At 43.7% G+C, this 18,572-nt stretch overlaps 1 protein-coding gene across 7 annotated transcripts in view; it reads left to right on the forward strand.

Moving 5' to 3' along the window:
- The first annotated feature begins 9,146 nt into the window (after positions 1 to 9,146).
- The window catches only part of AGFG1 (ArfGAP with FG repeats 1), a 75,802-nt gene continuing 66,376 nt past the window's right edge, over positions 9,147 to 18,572 (forward strand). For all 7 annotated transcript variants that reach the window (XM_065410276.1, XM_065410277.1, XM_065410278.1 and 4 more), the window contains exon 1: positions 9,147 to 9,313. In XM_065410276.1, the coding sequence (XP_065266348.1) occupies positions 9,147 to 9,313 (167 nt within the window). The remainder of the gene's footprint in view (positions 9,314 to 18,572) is intronic.

Genomic DNA, 18,572 nt, shown 5'->3' on the forward strand with positions numbered 1-18,572 from the left:
AAGTATTCTTAAAATGAACAACATGTGCTGGCAGAAAGCAACAGAGGGTCCTGTGGCACCTTTAAGACTAACAGAAGTATTGGGAGCATAAGCTTTCGTGGGTAAGAACCTCACTTCTTCAGATGCAAGTAATGGAAATCTCCAGAGGCAGGTATAAATCAGTGTGGAGATAACGAGGTTAGTTCAATCAGGGAGGGTGAGGTGCTCTGCTAGCAGTAGAGGTGTGAACACCAAGGGAGGAGAAACTGCTTCTGTAGTTGGATAGCCATTCACAGTCTTTGTTTAATCCTGATCTGATGGTGTCAAATTTGCAAATGAACTGGAGCTCAGCAGTTTCTCTTTGGAGTCTGGTCCTGAAGTTTTTTTGCTGTAAGATGGCTACCTTAACATCTGCTATTGTGTGGCCAGGGAGGTTAAAGTGTTCTCCTACAGGTTTTTGTATATTGCCATTCCTGATATCTGACTTGTGTCCATTTATCCTCTTGCGTAGTGACTGTCCAGTTTGGCCAATGTACATAGCAGAGGGGCATTGCTGGCACATGATGGCATATATAACATTGGTGGACGTGCAGGTGAATGAGCCGGTGATGTTGTAGCTGATCTGGTTAGGTCCTGTGATAGTGCTGCTGGTGTAGATATGTGGGCAGAGTTGGCATCGAGGTTTGTTGCATGGGTTGGTTCCTGAGTTAGAGTTGTTATGGTGCGGTGCGTGGTTGCTGGTGAGAATATGCTTAAGGTTGGCAGGTGCTGGGTCATCATCCAAGACTGCTATAACATGAAATATATGGCAGAATGAGGGTAAAACAGAGCAGGGGACATACAATTCTCCCGCAAGGAGTTCAGTCACAAATTTAATAAACACATTATTTTTTTAATGAGAATCATCAGCATGGAAGCATGTCCTCTGGAATGGTGGCCGAAGTATGAAGAGGCATATAAATGTTTAGCATATCTGGCATGTAAATATCTTGCAATGCCGGCTACAAAAGTGCCATGCAAATGCCTGTTCTCAGTTTCTGGTGACATTGTAAATAATAAAAGGGCAGCATTGTCTCCTGTAAATGCAAACAAACTTGTTTGTCTTAGCGGTTGGCTGAACAAGAAGTAGGACTGAGTGGACTTGTAGGCTCTGAAGTTTTACATTGTTCTGTTTTTGAGTGCAGTTATGTAACAAAAAATCTACATTTGTAAATTGCACTTTCGCAACAAAGAGATTGCACTATAGTACTTGTATGAGGTGAATTGAAAAATACTATTTCTTTTGTTGATCATTTTTACAGTGCAAATATTTGTAATAAATAATATACAATTTAATTTCAGTTACAACACAGAATACAATATATGTGAAAATGTAGAAAAACATTAAAAATATTTAATAAATTTCAATTGGTATTCTATTGTTTATCAGTGCGATTAAAATTGCGATTAATCGCGATTCATTTTTTTAATCGCAATTAATTTTTTTGAGTCAATCGTGTGAGTTAACTGCGATTAATTGACAGCCCTACTAGAAACATGTGTCCTGTACTGCCCACCCCTGTCTTGGCCAGTACACGTATACTAAGCCTGTTATTTCTTTAAGGGGATAATATGCACACAATTTGTTACCCAAAATGAAGTTACCCAGACACTTCAACTTGAACACACTGGATTAGATAAAACAAGTTTATTAACTAAAATGAGATAGATTTTGAGTACAACTAATGAGGCATAAAAAGTCAGAAATGGTTACAAGAAAAAATAAAGATAAATCAATTACTGGTGCCTAACTTTAAAAAAACTATATTAGATTAAAAGCAGAGTTCTCTCACCACATACTTTTAGCAGTCTTACTGCCAAACTCTTTAGGTCAGGACCCGTCCTCCAGAGCCTAATGGCTGCTTCCTTTGTTTTTTCAGATGTAGTGAATGCAGTGGGCAGGGAGAGAGGGAAAGGGGTATCTTCCCCTTGTTTTTATAGTTCTGTCTCCCCTTTGAGAAGCATTTCCAGCTGGGAACAAGGCAACAAGCAGTGTGTGTGTGCAAGGAAACTCCATGCTGATTCTTTGCTAAGAAATAGATTTTTGCCTCTGCCCCCTTTCCTGCCAAAGAATGTCCACTTAGCAGTTAATGGTCCATCTGGTTTACACCTGGCTGAGGTGGTTTATACCCGGCTGAGGTGTCAGCTTGCCCTTTGTCTCTGAGGAACTGGTTTGGCCACTCCCCAGACTTCTCTGGAAAACATAATTTTAGTCATGATCTCGGCTTATGTTTATAATTTAACATGTAATGCTGCTACGTGAATTTTGCTGTGATATATTGATCAGGAAACTATTATATTTTAAATGATATTTTACAGGCATACTTGTACAAACATTACAATTGTGTACACAGTGTGTGACAGGGTCTGTCAGGGTCATAATTTTAAAACTTGAATGCCTAATGTTAGGTACCTAAATCAATATAAGTGGCTTGATTTTTCAATGCATTGACCACCCAAGGTATGGATTTTTCACACCTCTGAGCAATGTAGTTATACTGATATAGGTCTCTAGAGTAGACCAGACCTCCACATAAGAACATAAGAACGGCCATACTGGGTTGGACCAAAGGTCCATCTAGCCCAGTGTCCTGTCTTCCGACAGTGGCCAATACCAGGTGCTCCAGAGGGAATGAACAGAACAGGTAGTCATCAAGTGATCCATCCTGTCGCCCATTCCCAGCTTCTGGCACCTATTAACCATGATTAAATGGACAGACTGGGGTGAAATCCTGACCACAGTGAAGTCAGTGGGAGTTTTAATAAAAATTGTATTTTCTCTTAAAGAAAGTGTAACATTCTAATGTGATATTCATGCAAATATACTCATAACATACAAAGTAAAGTTGGGACCAATCCCATCAAAGTCAATGACAAAACTGTCTTTGACTATAATGGGAGTAACATCTAATTTGTTATGCATAATACCTGTATTGCAAAAAGAAAGGATTTTAGAAATTAATTGTCTGCTCACCATTGCTTTCCAAAGCATTTGCCAATGGTCCAGCTGGCTTTTAACTTTTATTTTTTATTAAAAGCAAGTTCATCTGCAGCCTGAAAACCTCCTGAATTAATAGTTTATAGAAAGCAAAAGTTAAAAGCTGCTGTTAGCTGCAGAAGTTTTGTGCATATTTGTTAAATAATAACCCTTCAGAGAGAGGTGAAAAATGAATATGGAAAGGAGCAGAACATTTGGTTCTTTTAAGGTCGGAACAACGGTACTCTTAATTGTGTGATAGATAGATAGATAGATAGATAGATATTAATCATGCCTAGGCATTACAGAGATGTGTGTTTTAGAAATGCATAGGCAGATATATAAGATTATAGTAGTTAATGATTATTTTAATTATTTTTTCAATACAAATCAGAAGCTTTCATTATAAGAGGCAGAGAAATTGGAGAACAGTGCAATATTTGGTTAATATTTAAGACTTGGGGCCAGGTGCTCAACTGATGTAAATTAGTGCAATTCCTTGAAATCCATTGTAAAATCTCCACTGAAGTCAATAGAGCTATGCTAAATAACATCAAGTGAGGATCTTGGCCATGATTGCTTACTTCAGCAAAACCATGGGGGTAAATATTAAGGCCCAGATCCTGCTTCCACTGGTAAAATTATTCTTGGCTTCAGAGGTGAGGAATTAGGCAGTAAATGCATAATATAGCTGGATCTTAACCCATGACTGCAGCTGTTGTTGGGTAGAGCTGCAAATGCCAAACTCAGGACATACTGATAAAGAAAAGGCAGAAATACCCCCAAACTGGTGGTTATTCTAACATTAGATTCACCAAACTGGTAACAAAATAAGCTTCTGTATCATCACACTGGTTAACAAGAAGCTAAACACAGTCTAGGCAATTCAGCCCTTCTCACCACCCAGACACCTGGTCTTTCTGATGAGAGGTTACAGAAAACCAGATTCAGCATATGTAAAGTTCTTCCAATCCCAAAGGATCAGTCAGTTTCCTAGGTCAATATATAACTCAGATCTTACCCAAAAATCACACTTGTAGCCAATCCTTTAGTAACTAAGACAGAAGGTTTACTGATATGAAAATAAGAGAGTTATAAAATGGTTAAGGAATCATACACATTACAATTGATTTTTATAGTTTGCAGGTCAGGATCATATCAGACATGGTAATTCTGCAGGCACGCAAAAGTCTCTCTCTGGATCACACCCAAAAGCTTGTGGGTCATTCAAGCTTTTGTTCAAAGCTTCCATAGAAAGTTACAGTCCAGAGAATGAAGACAAAGCAGTGCTGTCTTCACTTGCAATTTATAGCTCAGCCCATATCCATGGAAAGTTACTGGCCAATATGAAGTCCAGGGTCACATGAGTATGGAAAGTTACTGGTAAAATATGGAGTTTTAGATCAAATGTCCTCATCACATATCCTTATATGCTTGCTGAATCAGAGAAGAAGCCATTGGATCCATTCTATCTAAGGCATCTGCAGGAAGATTCACTGAAGAGCTGATTTCCCTTAATCATCTATCACCACTTGAATGGTCCCTCAACAATTGTATGGTTCAAGGTTCATCAACACTGGGCTGACTAGACCAGATATAAAACTACCTTGTAGGTGTCATCCAAGAACAAAACACGTTTGAGATACAAATACATAGCAAATATTCATAACTTCAGATACAAAGATGATACATGCATATAAACAAGATTATCATACTTAGCAGATTAAAACTGTTCCATTGATACCTTACGTGACATACTTTGATTCAGATTTAGTGCAATTGTACAACAGTGGTTGCAACGATGACAAATTTACATCTTCAATCATACAGCATCACACCACCCTCCAAAAAGAATGAAGTTATGTTCATATTCATTAAATGGAGATACAGCAACTAAGCAATTTTGTAAATTAAATAACAGTACAGCAATATGTATTCACTAATTGCTTTCTTTAAAATATACTGTACTCACTTGAAATACATTCCTTAAGAAGATTTACAAAGCCCAAATACACTTTCAGTACAATATGGCTAGATTTAATTCAGAACAGTACCAAGAGCTCCTCCAGCATTCTATGGAACAGTTCTATTTTTTTTTCTTTTGATCAAAAAAGTGTTTGGATTATCAAGGGCAGCCAGATTTAGCAAGGGAAGAATGTGTATGTCTGAACTTAACAAAAAAGACAAAGATCTATGATGATGATATTCTCACAAACACAATTCTCTTCTAAAAATCATTTTGAAAATGCTCACTAAGCTTTTCTGAAATAGTCAATGAATAATTTCCTTGAAGCAATTCCAGAAGATCAAGTAGGGATCATCTTGGAAAGCTAGTATCAGGAAATGTTATAAAAGTACAAGGGATGATTGAAAGTGGCAAAGTTTTTATTGAATTCATTCTGTTAGTATAGAAAAGTTCAACTTGGTCTCTGCCTGTAAAAAAGAAATCATGAATGGTCATACTTTGGGGAAGAAAGGAAAATTTAAAGGGCTATGTAATACCGGCAAACCAGGTGCCAGCTCTTGCCAAGGCTTTAGGCCTCAACTAAGCACTGACATATTCATTGCTGGAAACCAGTCTGTTTCACCTGTGTGTTAGTATGGCTAAGATGGATATTGATCCTATAACAAAGTGTTTAATGTTTAGACTTTATGAAATGATTGTAAGTTGCTGCATGCATTAATCTTACACAATATCTTTATCCCATGCTATAATATAATATTAAAGTTTTTGCTGTGTAACTGTAAAAAATGTTTGCTCTGAAACTGTGAACCTGTTAGGAGGGATCATCTCCTTGTCATCAAGAAGTCTATAAAAAATAAATGGGTGTTGTGGGACATCACAATACAAAGACTTTGTTAATTGTCCCTTAACACACCTGAAGAGGCAAAGTGCAAAAGGGCTCCTCCCATCAGCTTTGAACTGTGGAAGAAAGAAATAAAAATAGCTGACAGGAAAAATTTTCATCTCTTTGCTGTTTGGACTCTCACTGGGCCGGAGCTGAAACAGAAACAGCAACAGCAATTCCCAGGGGCAACCTGGGTTAGCCCTAAAAGACATTCAGAGCTGACAGATTACTACAACTGTCACTTTTTGGAAACCATAGACTACAACTCATTTGTGTATATATGTTTGCCTGCTTTAACCCTGTAATAACTCTCATTTCTTTTTCCTAGTTAATAAATCTTTAGTTAGTTTATTACAGGATTGGCTACAAGAGTTGGCTTTGGTGTGAGAGATCTAAGGTACAAAATGACCTGGGGTAAATGACTGGTCTCTTGGGAATGGGAGATACCTGAATCTTTTGTGATCTTTGGTATATAGCAATCCACTAGCACTTTAAGTCCAGCTTGCCTGAATGGCAAAATAGACTGGAATGCCCAAGGGCACTGTTTGTAACTCCTTGGTAATATTGTTATGGTGCTTTAGGAGTTCACATTTGTTACTGGGCTGGTGAAATCTAATTGTAGACCACACAACCAGTTTGAGTCTCTGCCCTGCTTTTTTGGCAGTCTGCCCTGAGGTTGGCACTCACTGTCGTGAACCACTCCAGACAGTGTGATAGGCTAAAGTGTTTAAATGGTGGCATAAATTTGTTTAGATTATAAACCTTAAATAGTTACAGCTGATATGAGTTATGAACTAGATATCTTATAAAGAGCTTCCTCACTGGAGGTGTGCTCTCTCCTTCAGTTTCTGCGTGAAAAATCTGACTTACTTTGAAAGACCCAAATTATTTGCTCTTGCTCTGGAAAGCTCTAACATGAATTCAAACTACACATTTGAAAATCTTTACATACGTAAGTTGTACAAAGTAGAGCTGGTTGAAAAACAGGCATCTCTAGTACATAACAAAATATGTTTTTCATTTTGTGCCACTCTACTAGTCCCACATTTTGGTATCCCTTATTTCTTTATATGAGAAGGATGAACAAACTTCGGCATTAAGCTTAGACATAAGATTTGAATAAGGCAAACATTTTATAATCCTTTGAATGACTGAAAATGTCATGAGAGTGACAAGGTGGGTGCGATAGTATTGTTTATTGGACCAACTTCTGTTGGTGAGAGAGACAAAGCTTTTGAGATACACAGAGTTCTTCTTCAGGTCTGGGAAAGGTAGTCAGAGTGTCACAGCTAAATACAAGGTGGCCATGGAATGGATTTTTTGGCATCAGTATTTAGCACATATTCTAAGGGCATGGCTATACTTGCAGATGTAGAGCGCTGAGCGTTAAACCAGCCTTCAGAGACCGCAGCAGGGAAAATGCTGTCATGTGTTTACACTGTCAGCTGCAAGCGCACTGGCGTGGCCACATTAGCAGCTCTTGCAATGCCACAAAGCAGTGCATTGTGATAGCTATCCCAGTGTGCAAGTGGCTGCAACGTGCTTTTCAAATGGGGGAGGGGGATGGAGTGTGACAGGGAGTGTGTTGTGTGTATGTGGGGGGAGAGACAGTGTGTTTTGGGGGGCTGAGTGTGTGTCAGCATGCTGTCTTGTAAGTTCAGACAGCAGCAGACCTTGCCTCCCCCTGCCACACACACTCACAACAGCAGCATTCCACACTAATGGTTTGCTTTGTCCTGGAGCAGATAAGCATTCCGGCTCTCAGAAATGGAGCTTTGAAAGGGGATATCCGCATGCCTGCAGCCGATTTCAAAACAATGAGAAGAGTGGCCACTTGACTTCAGGGGATTATGGGACGTTTCCAGAGGCCAATCACAGCGCAGTAATGCAACACCTTGTCCACACTGATGCCTGGGCGTTTCAGCTGGGGCGTAGCAAGCTTTATGCTTCTTGTGGAGGTGGATTACCAGGATCGCTCCAGTTGCAGAGGCCAGGCGCTCTACGTGCTTTGCCAGCGTGGACACATCGGGAGTTAGGGTGCCCGGGGCTGCTTTAATGCGCTCTAACTTGCAAGTGTAGCCAAGCCCTAAGAGACTGTTGCAAGTGAAGTGACCTGATAACACCTCTGCAGTCTAACAAAAAAGGGGGGTTAGCGGGTTACAAATTGTTTTAATACACCATAAATCCAGTGTTTTTATTACAACTGTGATTGTTAGTGTCTAGCAATGTTATGAATGTAAGCTCCCAGGCTCACCTTTTAACCATGTTATGTAGGTTTCTCTTGAGGACTGTGATTCAGATATGGAGTGATCGTTTTATGAAAAGTGTTTGCCTACAAGCGACATGGTGCTTTTGTCTTTTATCATTTTTCTGTGGGAGTTCATTTGAGAGCAACAACACTGCAAACATGACAATGACATTCACATTCCTGAAAAACTTCCAGTGAGTCCTATCTCTATTGTATGTCAGCAAGGGCTGGCTGCATTCAGGGGATTACTGACTGGTAGAAAATTTTCCTTCAAAACTGTTTTTTGATGGAAAACTGGAGTTTCAGCTAAATGATACGTTTGGGAAAAGTATCTGATTTCTGCAGAAAACGTTGGTATTTAATCAAAATGCCAAATGGGTGGAAATTATGTGTGTGTGCGGGGGTGTTTGCCAAAATGTTTTGATTGTTGATGCTTTGCCAACAAGCCAACAGTCTGAAAAAGGTGTTTGGAAATGTAAAAGATTTAATTTTTGTCAACAGTGTCCACAGGAGGAAACCCCACCTCCTTTTGGGCCAGCGAGCAGGTGGGCGACACGCTCCCTCTAAGACACCCATGTGAATCACTCCTTTTCGCCCTCTCCCCTCCCTGGCCTTTCCTCTCCCCCTCGGCCACTCCAGGTAAGAGCCCCAGGGGCCAAGCCTTTGTCGGGTTGAGATCGGGGAGCTGCGAGTCCCCCCTGGCGGCAGGGGGCGCTGCAGGCAGCCAGCGCACTCGGAGCAGCCGCCCCAGGCCCCCGCCTCGGCCCCGCTCTCCTTGTCCGTTCCCACAACGCAAAGGTGTCGCGCAGGTTCTGCCTAAACTCGTTATTCAACCGCCCCAGGCCCCGTTCCGCCACCGGCCTCCTCAGCGCCGCTCCCCCGGTGCGCGCGGGCCTGGCCCCGACCCCTCCCCGCGCCGCCGCCCCTGCCCCTCCAGGCCGAGCGGGGCCCCCCGCCGCCGCCTTCCCCCAGCCCGGGCCCCTGCGTGCCGCCGCCGCCGCCCGGTGTGTGCGGGGCCCGGCTGCCGCCGGCTTCTCCCGTCCCCGGCGGGGCCATGGCCGCGAGCGCCAAGCGGAAGCAGGAGGAGAAGCACCTGAAGCTGCTGCGGGAGATGAGCAGCCTCCCGCCCAACCGCAAGTGCTTCGACTGCGACCAGCGCGGCCCCACCTACACCGACATGACGGTGGGCAGCTTCGTGTGCACCTCCTGCTCCGGCATCCTGTGAGTGCGGGCCGGGAGAGGGGGGCTGGGCAGAGCGGCCGGGAGGCAGGAGGATCCCGGCTGGCTCTCGCGTGGGGTGTTTGCCTCGGGTGGGTGATTCTCTTGCGAGTGCCATTTCCCTTCCTCCTCCGCCGTTGTCGGGAGGTGGGCTGTTGTGCGAAGGCCGGTAACCGTTGGTGATCTCGCAAGGCTGTTTGAACGTGTCCAGCAACGGTGCTTAGTTTGCCGTGGAGGATTAAACCGGAGAACGGCCTGGTTTCACTTCTCTGGGCTGGGTTTTACTACCCTGCTCATCCCTCCCCCCTTCCAAATATTTTAGTGGCATTGCAACTGTTAACCACAAAGGACGTGAGAAATCCGTTAGCTTTCCGCGTTAATATGTTCATTAAATTCCCTTTTTGGGTATAACCCCCAACTCCTTTAACTAGTCTTTGGATTTTGCTTAATGCTGTAGTGTAACACGCTTGGTGGTTCATTATTTTAGCACTTGGAATATGATTATACAAGACTAATAATGTGGATTACTGGAGTTAGGTCCTGATCTTGCCAGCATGTATTCCTATGAATAGCTTTATGACCCGAACTAGTGAAAGCTCTTGCAAGATTGAGTCCTAAATCACTTAAATTTTTAAAACTAAAAATATAGAAATCATTGTGTTTTTAAGCAACATTAGGTGGCTGTTTGGGAGGGAGGGAAGCAAACTTTACTTATTTTCATGGCTATTTTTCTCAAAATAATAGAAGGATTAACTCTAGAATAAATATTGGCAAAGTACCTGTTAATAGTAAAGTAAATTGTTTTTGATTTAATACATATTTTAGTTCATAAAATTGTGATGCATGAAGGGTCATGATGAGGTAGGACAGAATTTGCAGAATGCCAGGCTGTCAAACACTTTGCTTATTTAAATGAGTTGGTTTTCTTCTCCTGGATTAAAGTTTAAACTGTAGAAAGTACAGGAGATAGTTTGGTAGAATTTTCATGTGATGATGGTAACTTTATATTTAAGCTGTCCAAAGTTACTGGCAATTGAAATCTCTGTTGAAATTTCAAGAATGTCTTCCAGTTGCTGTAACAAAATATAGAATTAATTCTTTATGAATTGCTGTGCTTACATGTGTGTTGTACAAGTAATGGACCCAACAGCCTTCTATATCTTCCTTTGCCTCACTCCCATCCCCCACCAGAAAGACATGTGCATGAAATCAGAAGCATTGAAGAGCAGTCAGTTTTAAAGGGTATCTTGTAAACTCATCTGTGTAACTTTAGTCATATTGGCTTCAGTGAGACTGCCCAGATAAAGCTTTGCATGTGCTGATGTTTAGAGGTTTGAGCCTAAAAGGAATGAAGCAGTTTGACAATGTTTAGGCAGTAAATATTATTTCATTTGATGACTTGGGTTTATATATTGAATTCAGAAATCCAAATAACCAATGTCTAGCCCTTTATATTTAATAGGAATGAAGAAACGGGGGTGGGGGTGGAGAGAGAGTTTGCAATAGCTAAGTGTCTTGGTAGCTTTGCTTTCTTTAAACAAAGCGAACAAGTCAGTTCCATATTGCATTTCCTTTGAATAAGCTGCCTTTTATACCACTAGATTCCTAATTAATCTTGCTTTTCCTTTTCTTTTCATTGTGTTTTGCACTGATGTCTCTTCACATGTGTATACTTGTGTGAAGGCCATTCAAAATTGAAAAGTGAGCTCAGATTGTGGAACTGTGAACAGGCTTTAGAGTTGGATATATACTTGGTCCCTAAAGCAGCCAACTCAAAGTAATAAATTATCTGTGCTTATATTCAAAACTATTTTAAGATACTGTACATAAGCTTAATGACTGCATACGTTCCTTCTGCTTACACTGACAGCACACTTAAATTACTCATAACAATACTGCTTTTAATTGGCAGGCTGGCTATTTTAAATAAACATGAGCACATGTGATATGTAAAAAATGACTTCAGTTGGGATCCAAGTGACTTGGATCCCTTCTAGCTCACCAGCTAGAGCTACTATTTATGGACCACTGAATTCTATAGGCCAGTCCACAATAAGATGAAGGATTCACCCACACCAAGTCAAACTGCAGGATGTGGGGCTGCTAATTGTCTAGCCACCACTGGTAGACACTAGACATACATACAAATACCTGAAGAGAGAGAGAGATCCTCTGAAGGAGAGCTTCTTAGACTTTTGATATATTTGTTAATCTTCTAATAAAGTAAAAATTAAGTCATTGCCCAGTGTTTCTAAATATGCAATGTGTGTTTAAAATCCTGAGGAAGTGGCTACTATTTTTACAAATAGAGTAAATAGCAATTAAAAAATACTTTAAAAATTGTAATGTTTCGTTTGAAACAAACTTAGCCTCAAACTATTTCATTTTGGCTTATAATTTCTTCATATATTCTGGATCAAGAAAAAGCCATAATAGTTATCATGCAAGAACCTATCCATATACAATTATGCTTTCTTTGCAGAGTGAGTTAATATACTTAATGCTGATACAAGTAACACTTGTCTAATAGCTAGGACTGTTGCTGGTGTTTCTCTAAGGCAGGGGTGGGTGGGCAAACTACGGCCTGCGGGCCGGATCCGGCCCCTCAGGGCTTTGGCTCTAGCCTGCGGGATTGCCCCCCCGTGGTGCCGCGGGCCCTGTGCCGCTCTCAGAAATGGCCCTCGGGCGGGGGGCAAAGGGCTCCATGTGTGTTGCCCTTGCCTCCAGGCACAGCCCCCCCCCACCCCCTCCGCAGCACCCATTGGCCAGGAATAGGGAACTGCGGCCAATGGGAGCTTTGGGAGAGGTACCTGGAGGCGCGGCAAGGCCAGTGCATGTAGAGCCCTCCGCGTGCCCCCTCCCCCCCCCCCCCCCCCCCCAGGGGCCGCAGCGCTTCCCGGAGCGGCGCAGGGCTGGGGCCAGGGCAGACGTGCAGGGAGCCTGCCCTGGCTCTGGCGTGCACCGCTGCCACCCCGGAGCCTGAACCTCTCCTGCACCCTGCCCCCCAACCCCCTGCCCTAAGCCCTCTGTCTGCACCTCACACCCCTCCTGCATCCCAACTCCCTTCCCTGAGCCCCCTTGTACACCCTGTATCCCTCCTCTGTCCCAATCCCTTGCCCTGAGCCCCTTCCTGCACACTGCACCTCCTCCCACACCCCGCTCTCCCTCCTGCACCCCAACCCCCTGCCCCGGCCCTGCATGCAATTTCCCCACCCAGATGTGGCCCTCGGCCCAAAAAGTTTGCCCACCCCTCCTCTAAGGGTGCGTTTTCACAGGCAACAGCGCTCTAAAAAACCCACCTCCCCGAGGGGCATAGCTACCAGTGCTGGTGAAACTTGCAGCACTCAGAGGGGTGTTTTTTCACCCCCCTGAGTGAGAAAGTTACAGCGCTGTAAAGTGCCAGTGTAGACAAGCCCTTAGTCTTGCTGTCTCATTGTCTTTCAGAAGTTTCGCTAAGTATTCATGTCAAAATAGACCTATAATTCAAACTGACGTGTTTCTTACTACAAACATAATTTTTAATATGGAATTTGACAGTGATGAGAGAGAACTTAGTTTAAAATCTTGCTCTATTACTGCTGTTAGCTCGGGTGGGCAAACGTTTTGGCCTGAGGGCCTCATCGGGTTTTGTAAATTGTATGCAGGGCCGGTTAGGGGAGGGGGTCGTGGCCCAGCCCCCACCTCCTATCTGCCCCCCCGGACTCCTGCCCCATCCAACCCCCCCTGTTCCCTGACAGCCCCCCTGGGACTCCTGCCCCATCCACATCCCCCCGCTCCCTGTCCTCTCACTGTCCCCGGACCCCCGCCGTCCCATCCAACCCCTCCTCTCATTCCTGATGGGGCCCCCTGGACTCCTGCCCCATCCAACCACCCCTTCTCCCTGTCCGCCCCTGGAACCCCTGCCCCTGACTGCCCCCTGTTCCCCCCTGACCCCATCCACACCCCTGCCCCCTGACTCCCTCCTGACCACCACCCTGAACTCCCCTGCCCTCTATCCAATTCCCCCTGCCCCCTTACCGTGCTGCCTGGAGCACTGGTGGCTGGGGGCGCTACAGCCGCGCCACCCAGTTGGAGCTGTGCCATGCTGCCACCGCCACCACGCAGCACAGAGACCGACCGGGTCAGGCCGGGCTCTGCAGCTGCACTGCCCCAGGAGCTCACAGCCTGCTGCCCGGCGCTGGCAGCGGAGTGAGCGCATTGAGGCTGCAGGGGAGGGGCTGGAGCTAGCCTCCCGGGCCAGGAGTTTGCCCACCTCTGTGTTAGCTTCTGCATATGACCTCATTCAAAATTACCCTAAAATTACTGGAGTTCATATAGTTTTGACACCTACTGCAGTAGTTGTGGTTTGGAATTATTTACTGTAGAGCTTTATTCATGCAATTTTTCACATAATCTATTTCATACTCTACAGGAACAGATACAGTTCTTCCTATGTTCCAATTTTAATTTTTGTTTTTTACTACTGCTTCAAAGGGTACTTCCTTTGTAGTATAGTGAGACAGTTATTTCAAATCTAAAATGCAGTGTGCAATGATAGAACATCAGGTTCTTATTCTACAGATTAAAGTGGCCATTAATTTTGATTCAGGTATTACTTTGGAAGAGGGAAATTATGTAAATGGTGGGAAAATATATACTTAAGGTTGTTTCAGCTATTATGGTCAGCATTAAACTTTTAAAGCTGATATTCAGTTACCTTCAGAAGATTATCCAGAAGATGTCTGATGAAGTGTAACTGTATAGATCATATTTTATTTTGACTAAGACTGATAAATATACAGCACAGCTCCTCTCTAACAGCCTCTGTCAGCTTTGGTAATTAAGGTGTGGGAGAAAATAAACTTGAAGTGCAAACTAGGTTTAATCCAAATAGGTGATCTTTATTGCTGTCCACTTCCAACTCTTTCCAGAATAGTCTTATTAGCTTGCTCAGTGTCACAGAAGATGTGTCCATGGTGAAGAAACAAGTATGCTTTTGTTGTGAAAATTAGGAATTAAAACTATGTATGAATGGTATAGGGCAGTGATTCTTAATTTTTGTTGTTGTTGTTGTTCCGCGGACTACTTGAAAATTGCTGAGGATCTCAGTTGACCACTTAATGATCCTTCCAAATGTTGTTTGTACCGTTAGCTAACTATTGTAAAGCGCTTTGGATAAAAGCGCTATATTTAAAAAAAAAAAAAAAAAAAACTTAATAATTAACGTTTTTTGTTGTACAAATAAAAGCAACAACTCATATTTTAATATCAGTAATCTTACCTTTCTAATGCGATGGATGTGCCTTCTCTCCCCCGACGCGGCAGCCCCCGAGTTGGGGCTGGGAAGGAGTGAGGGTATCTCCCCGGGAGCTGCAGCCCTGGAGCTGGGGAAAGTCATCTTTAGTGGAGCCACGCCTGCGTACACCTTAGAAGGAACTATCCGCAGACCACCTGAATGGAGCTCGTGGACCACTGGTGGTCTGTGGACCACAGTTTGAGAACCAGTGCCCTAGATAATTTGTTTCAGTGTTTAAATACCCTTACAGTTTTCCCCTAATGCCTAATCCAGAGGTTCTCAGACTGTGGTCCGCAGATAGTTCCCTCTAAGATGTGCGCCTGGGCGACCGCACACAAGAGAAGGAAGGGCCACCCACCTAATTAGTGGAGCTGCGCAAGGATGGGTCCACTAATTAGGTGCCTGAACTCTGGAGAAGATGCACATGTAAGGTGAGGTGGTGGCCTGGGGGGGAGGGGGGGAAATAGGAGGTAGGTGGGAGGGGGCAGTTGGGTGAGAGGAGGGGGGTGGGAGGAATTTGGGATGCGCAGGGCTTTGGCGGCCAGAGAAAGAGGCGACTTTCCCCACCTCCAGGGCTGCGGCTGCCGGGGAGAGACAGCCCTCCTTCCCAGCCTCAGCTCGGGGGCTGCCGCGGCGGGGGAGAGAGGGTAAGACTACTGATATTAAAATATGAGTTGTGTGCTTTTTTTGTAGAACAAAAAAAGTTTATTAAGGTTTTTTTTTATATAGCGCTTTTATGCAAAGCGCTTTACAATAGCTAGCTAACGGTACAAACAACATTTGGAAAGATCTTTAAGTGGTCCGCTGAGACCCTCAGCAATTTTCAAGTGGTCCGTGGAGGGGAAAAAAGTTTGAGAACCACTGATTATGATTATGAAATCTCCATTATTGCAGGTTTAGACATGTTAGACAGTCCTTCGCTGACCAGTGTTTAAATGTTACCTAGACTAGCCTCAGTGCTAATGACTTATTGATTTCTCTTCTAGTCCTACATTTTTAAAATTCTAATTGGGATTCATGCTCAATTGAACCAAAGAAACCCCTAGTCTTTCATTCATTTATAAGATGAATTTCTCTCTCAAATGAGATCTAAATAGAATTATCCTAACTCAGGTATACTACTTGTATTACAAAATTGTCTATAATTTTCAGAAACTCAGAAGGATGTTTTAGTATTGACAATATAAGACTTTACTTTCTTTATATTATAGATATAACAGTTGTGTGGTTCTGTAGTTTGATTTGGTGGTCTGTAATAGACTCCTCCTAAACTTAAACACTTGTTAGATTTAAGTTTGTGTTAATATGTGGAAACTGGTGGATTCCATAGGCTAGTAGAATTTCAAATAGTACAGTTAGCTCTAGCTCTGCTTTTGGCCCTCTCATTGTTGGAAACGTACAGCAATGGAACTGCAATACGTTACATCTGAACTGGCTCACTTGTGTCACTTCTGGATGACAGTGACACATGAATAAACCCTTTCTACTCACTGGCTTTCTCACTGGTCTTTTGTAGTATCTTACAGTAAAAGCTCTTTTATCTGGCACTTCACCAACCATCAAGCTCTATAAAGCGGGATTTCTGATCTGCACTGAAAGTCCGGTTTATAGGGCAGTTGGTGTGGGGCTTGCAGGGGGCTGAGATGTGGGAGGGGCTGCGGGGCATGCTCTGGGAAGAAGCTTGGGGCAGGTGGTTGGAGTGTCAGAGGGACTTGGGGTGCCAGATGTGGGTGGGGGTGCTCACCTCCGGCAGCGCCCCACAAGCAGCTCCCCGTCCCTGCTGTTGCTGGCAGAAGTGTGGCCAGGCGGTTCTGCAGGAATGCTGCCCTTGGGATCCGCAGCCAATGGGAGCTGTGGGGGGCGGTACCTGCAGATGGAGGCAGTGTGCCTGCTTGCAGAGCCGAGCCACCTGGCCGTGCCTCCGCTAGGAGCAGCAGGGACGGGGAGCTGCTTGCGGGGAGATGCCGGAGGTGGGTGGGACCCCGCATCCAGCACCCAAGCCCCCTCCCAGAGTGTGCCCCACAACCTCCCCCCCGTCCCCCTGCCACACTCCAAACCCCTACCTCTGAGTTAACCGGCACTTTTAATTTACTGGCACCCCCGTTTTCCCAACATGTCAGTTAAAAAAGCTTTTATTGTACTTTTGATTTAAATATTCTATCTTGTTACAGTTGGAAAAATTACACCATTGCTCAGGGTAGCATCTGTCTCTATCTACCGTAGGTATCTGTATGGCCCCCTTTACCATAGTACCTGAATGACTCGGCTACCTCACCTGAGAGGCAGGGAAGTACCATTATCCCCATTTTTACAGATAGATTCCCCTCTTCTCTCCTCTCTCCTCCCTTCCCCCCCCCCCCCCCCCCAAGGACCAGGCCTTAGGGAACTGAGACATAGGGAGGCTATCTAAGTTACACAACTTCAGCTACGTGAATAACATAGCTGAAGTCGATGTACTTAGATCGACTTACCATGAGTCGACTGCTGCCGCTCCCCCGTTGACTCTGCCTGCGCCTCTCACCGAGCTAAAGTACTGGAGTCGATGGGAGAGCGCTCGGGGGTTGATTTATCGCGTCTAGACTAGACACGATAAATCGATCCTCGCTGGATCAGTTGCTGCTCACCGATCCAGCGGGTAGTGAAGACGTACCCTAAGTGACTTGTCCAAGATCACACAGGAAGACTGGCAGATCAGGGACTCAAATCCACATCCTAGGCTAGTGCCCTAACCACTGGACAATCTACTTTAGCTGTTACTGTACGGTGCAAGAAATGACAAATACAGATTACCAAAGATATGAACGATTTTAACATGATTTGATCAGTTAAATCAGTAGTAATTCTGTCCTCCTTTGTGTTGGCCTTCTTAAAAGACAAAATTAGCATATTTAACCGTTTTGAGCTGCTTAAAGTGTAGTATTGGCATAGCTATAAAATCTGGGTATATTGGTAGAGCTATGTGAGGATGCTTGCACACATGCTTTAGATTGTCTTGGCACACTGTGTTGTGGCGCCTTTAATTTCAAAGTCCATAGTTGTCTGAAGTGGGCTCAGAATGGGGTAAATATTCTTATTTTGCTCTCCCATAAGTGGCCTTTCAGTGGCAATGTTCACATATTTCAGAGTAGCAGCCGTGTTAGTCTGTTCACATAATAGCTTTTATGCCCTTTGAATTTCCTTTGTAGTTTTTTCTTCTCTTCAGGCATTTTTAATAGGAAGGGTCTGAGATTGATTTCTAGCTAAAATTTGTCTCTGCCAATCACTTTCTTACTATTATATTTTTAAATTCTTGGTAGAATCTGGGAGAGAGGAGGATTCTATGAATCTGTATGTGGGTGTGACATCAATGCATAAATACTAAACAAACACCTTAGAATTTTTTTTTTCACAGCCATGTTTTGCATTAGGGTCGTTAAGCTCAAAACATTTTTGACTTACAACCACAAAATAAAGTGGTCTCCTAATGGTACATTTCCTTCTACTTCTCCACTTGCAGGCACAGACCACCATCACTTTACCACATCCTTAAATCCATCTCCTAGGGATGCCTATTTTCCATCAGCACCTTTACCAAGCAACCCCTTTTAAAAATATCAAACTACTACAACAAATATCCCCAACTAATAAGGCTGTTAGACTAATAACATTAAGTTTGACAACCAAATGTCTTATATCCATATTCATAAGAATGAGACTTAAAAAATGCTATTAATAGTAACTGTGATGCAATATAGAGCATCCTGCTTGTGGTGACATAATGCTGTGTCATGCTGGGGATTAGAGAGGTTGTGGTCAAAATTTCCTTGTCTTTCAGGGGAGCAGGTGCTGGGAGGGTTGCTGAGATAGTGTACTTAGCCTTTGGTAGTGCAAGAGGGTTCCTGAAGCTATGTGGTGACCTTCCCTTTATGGATGGGTATATGGCGCTCAGGCAGGATGTCTGACTGTTTTGCTTCACTGGGTTTAAGGATATGGGCCTATTCCCCTTAT

This window comes from Emys orbicularis, chromosome 9 (assembly GCF_028017835.1).
Source record: "Emys orbicularis isolate rEmyOrb1 chromosome 9, rEmyOrb1.hap1, whole genome shotgun sequence".
NCBI classification, from domain to species: Eukaryota; Metazoa; Chordata; order Testudines; family Emydidae; genus Emys; species Emys orbicularis.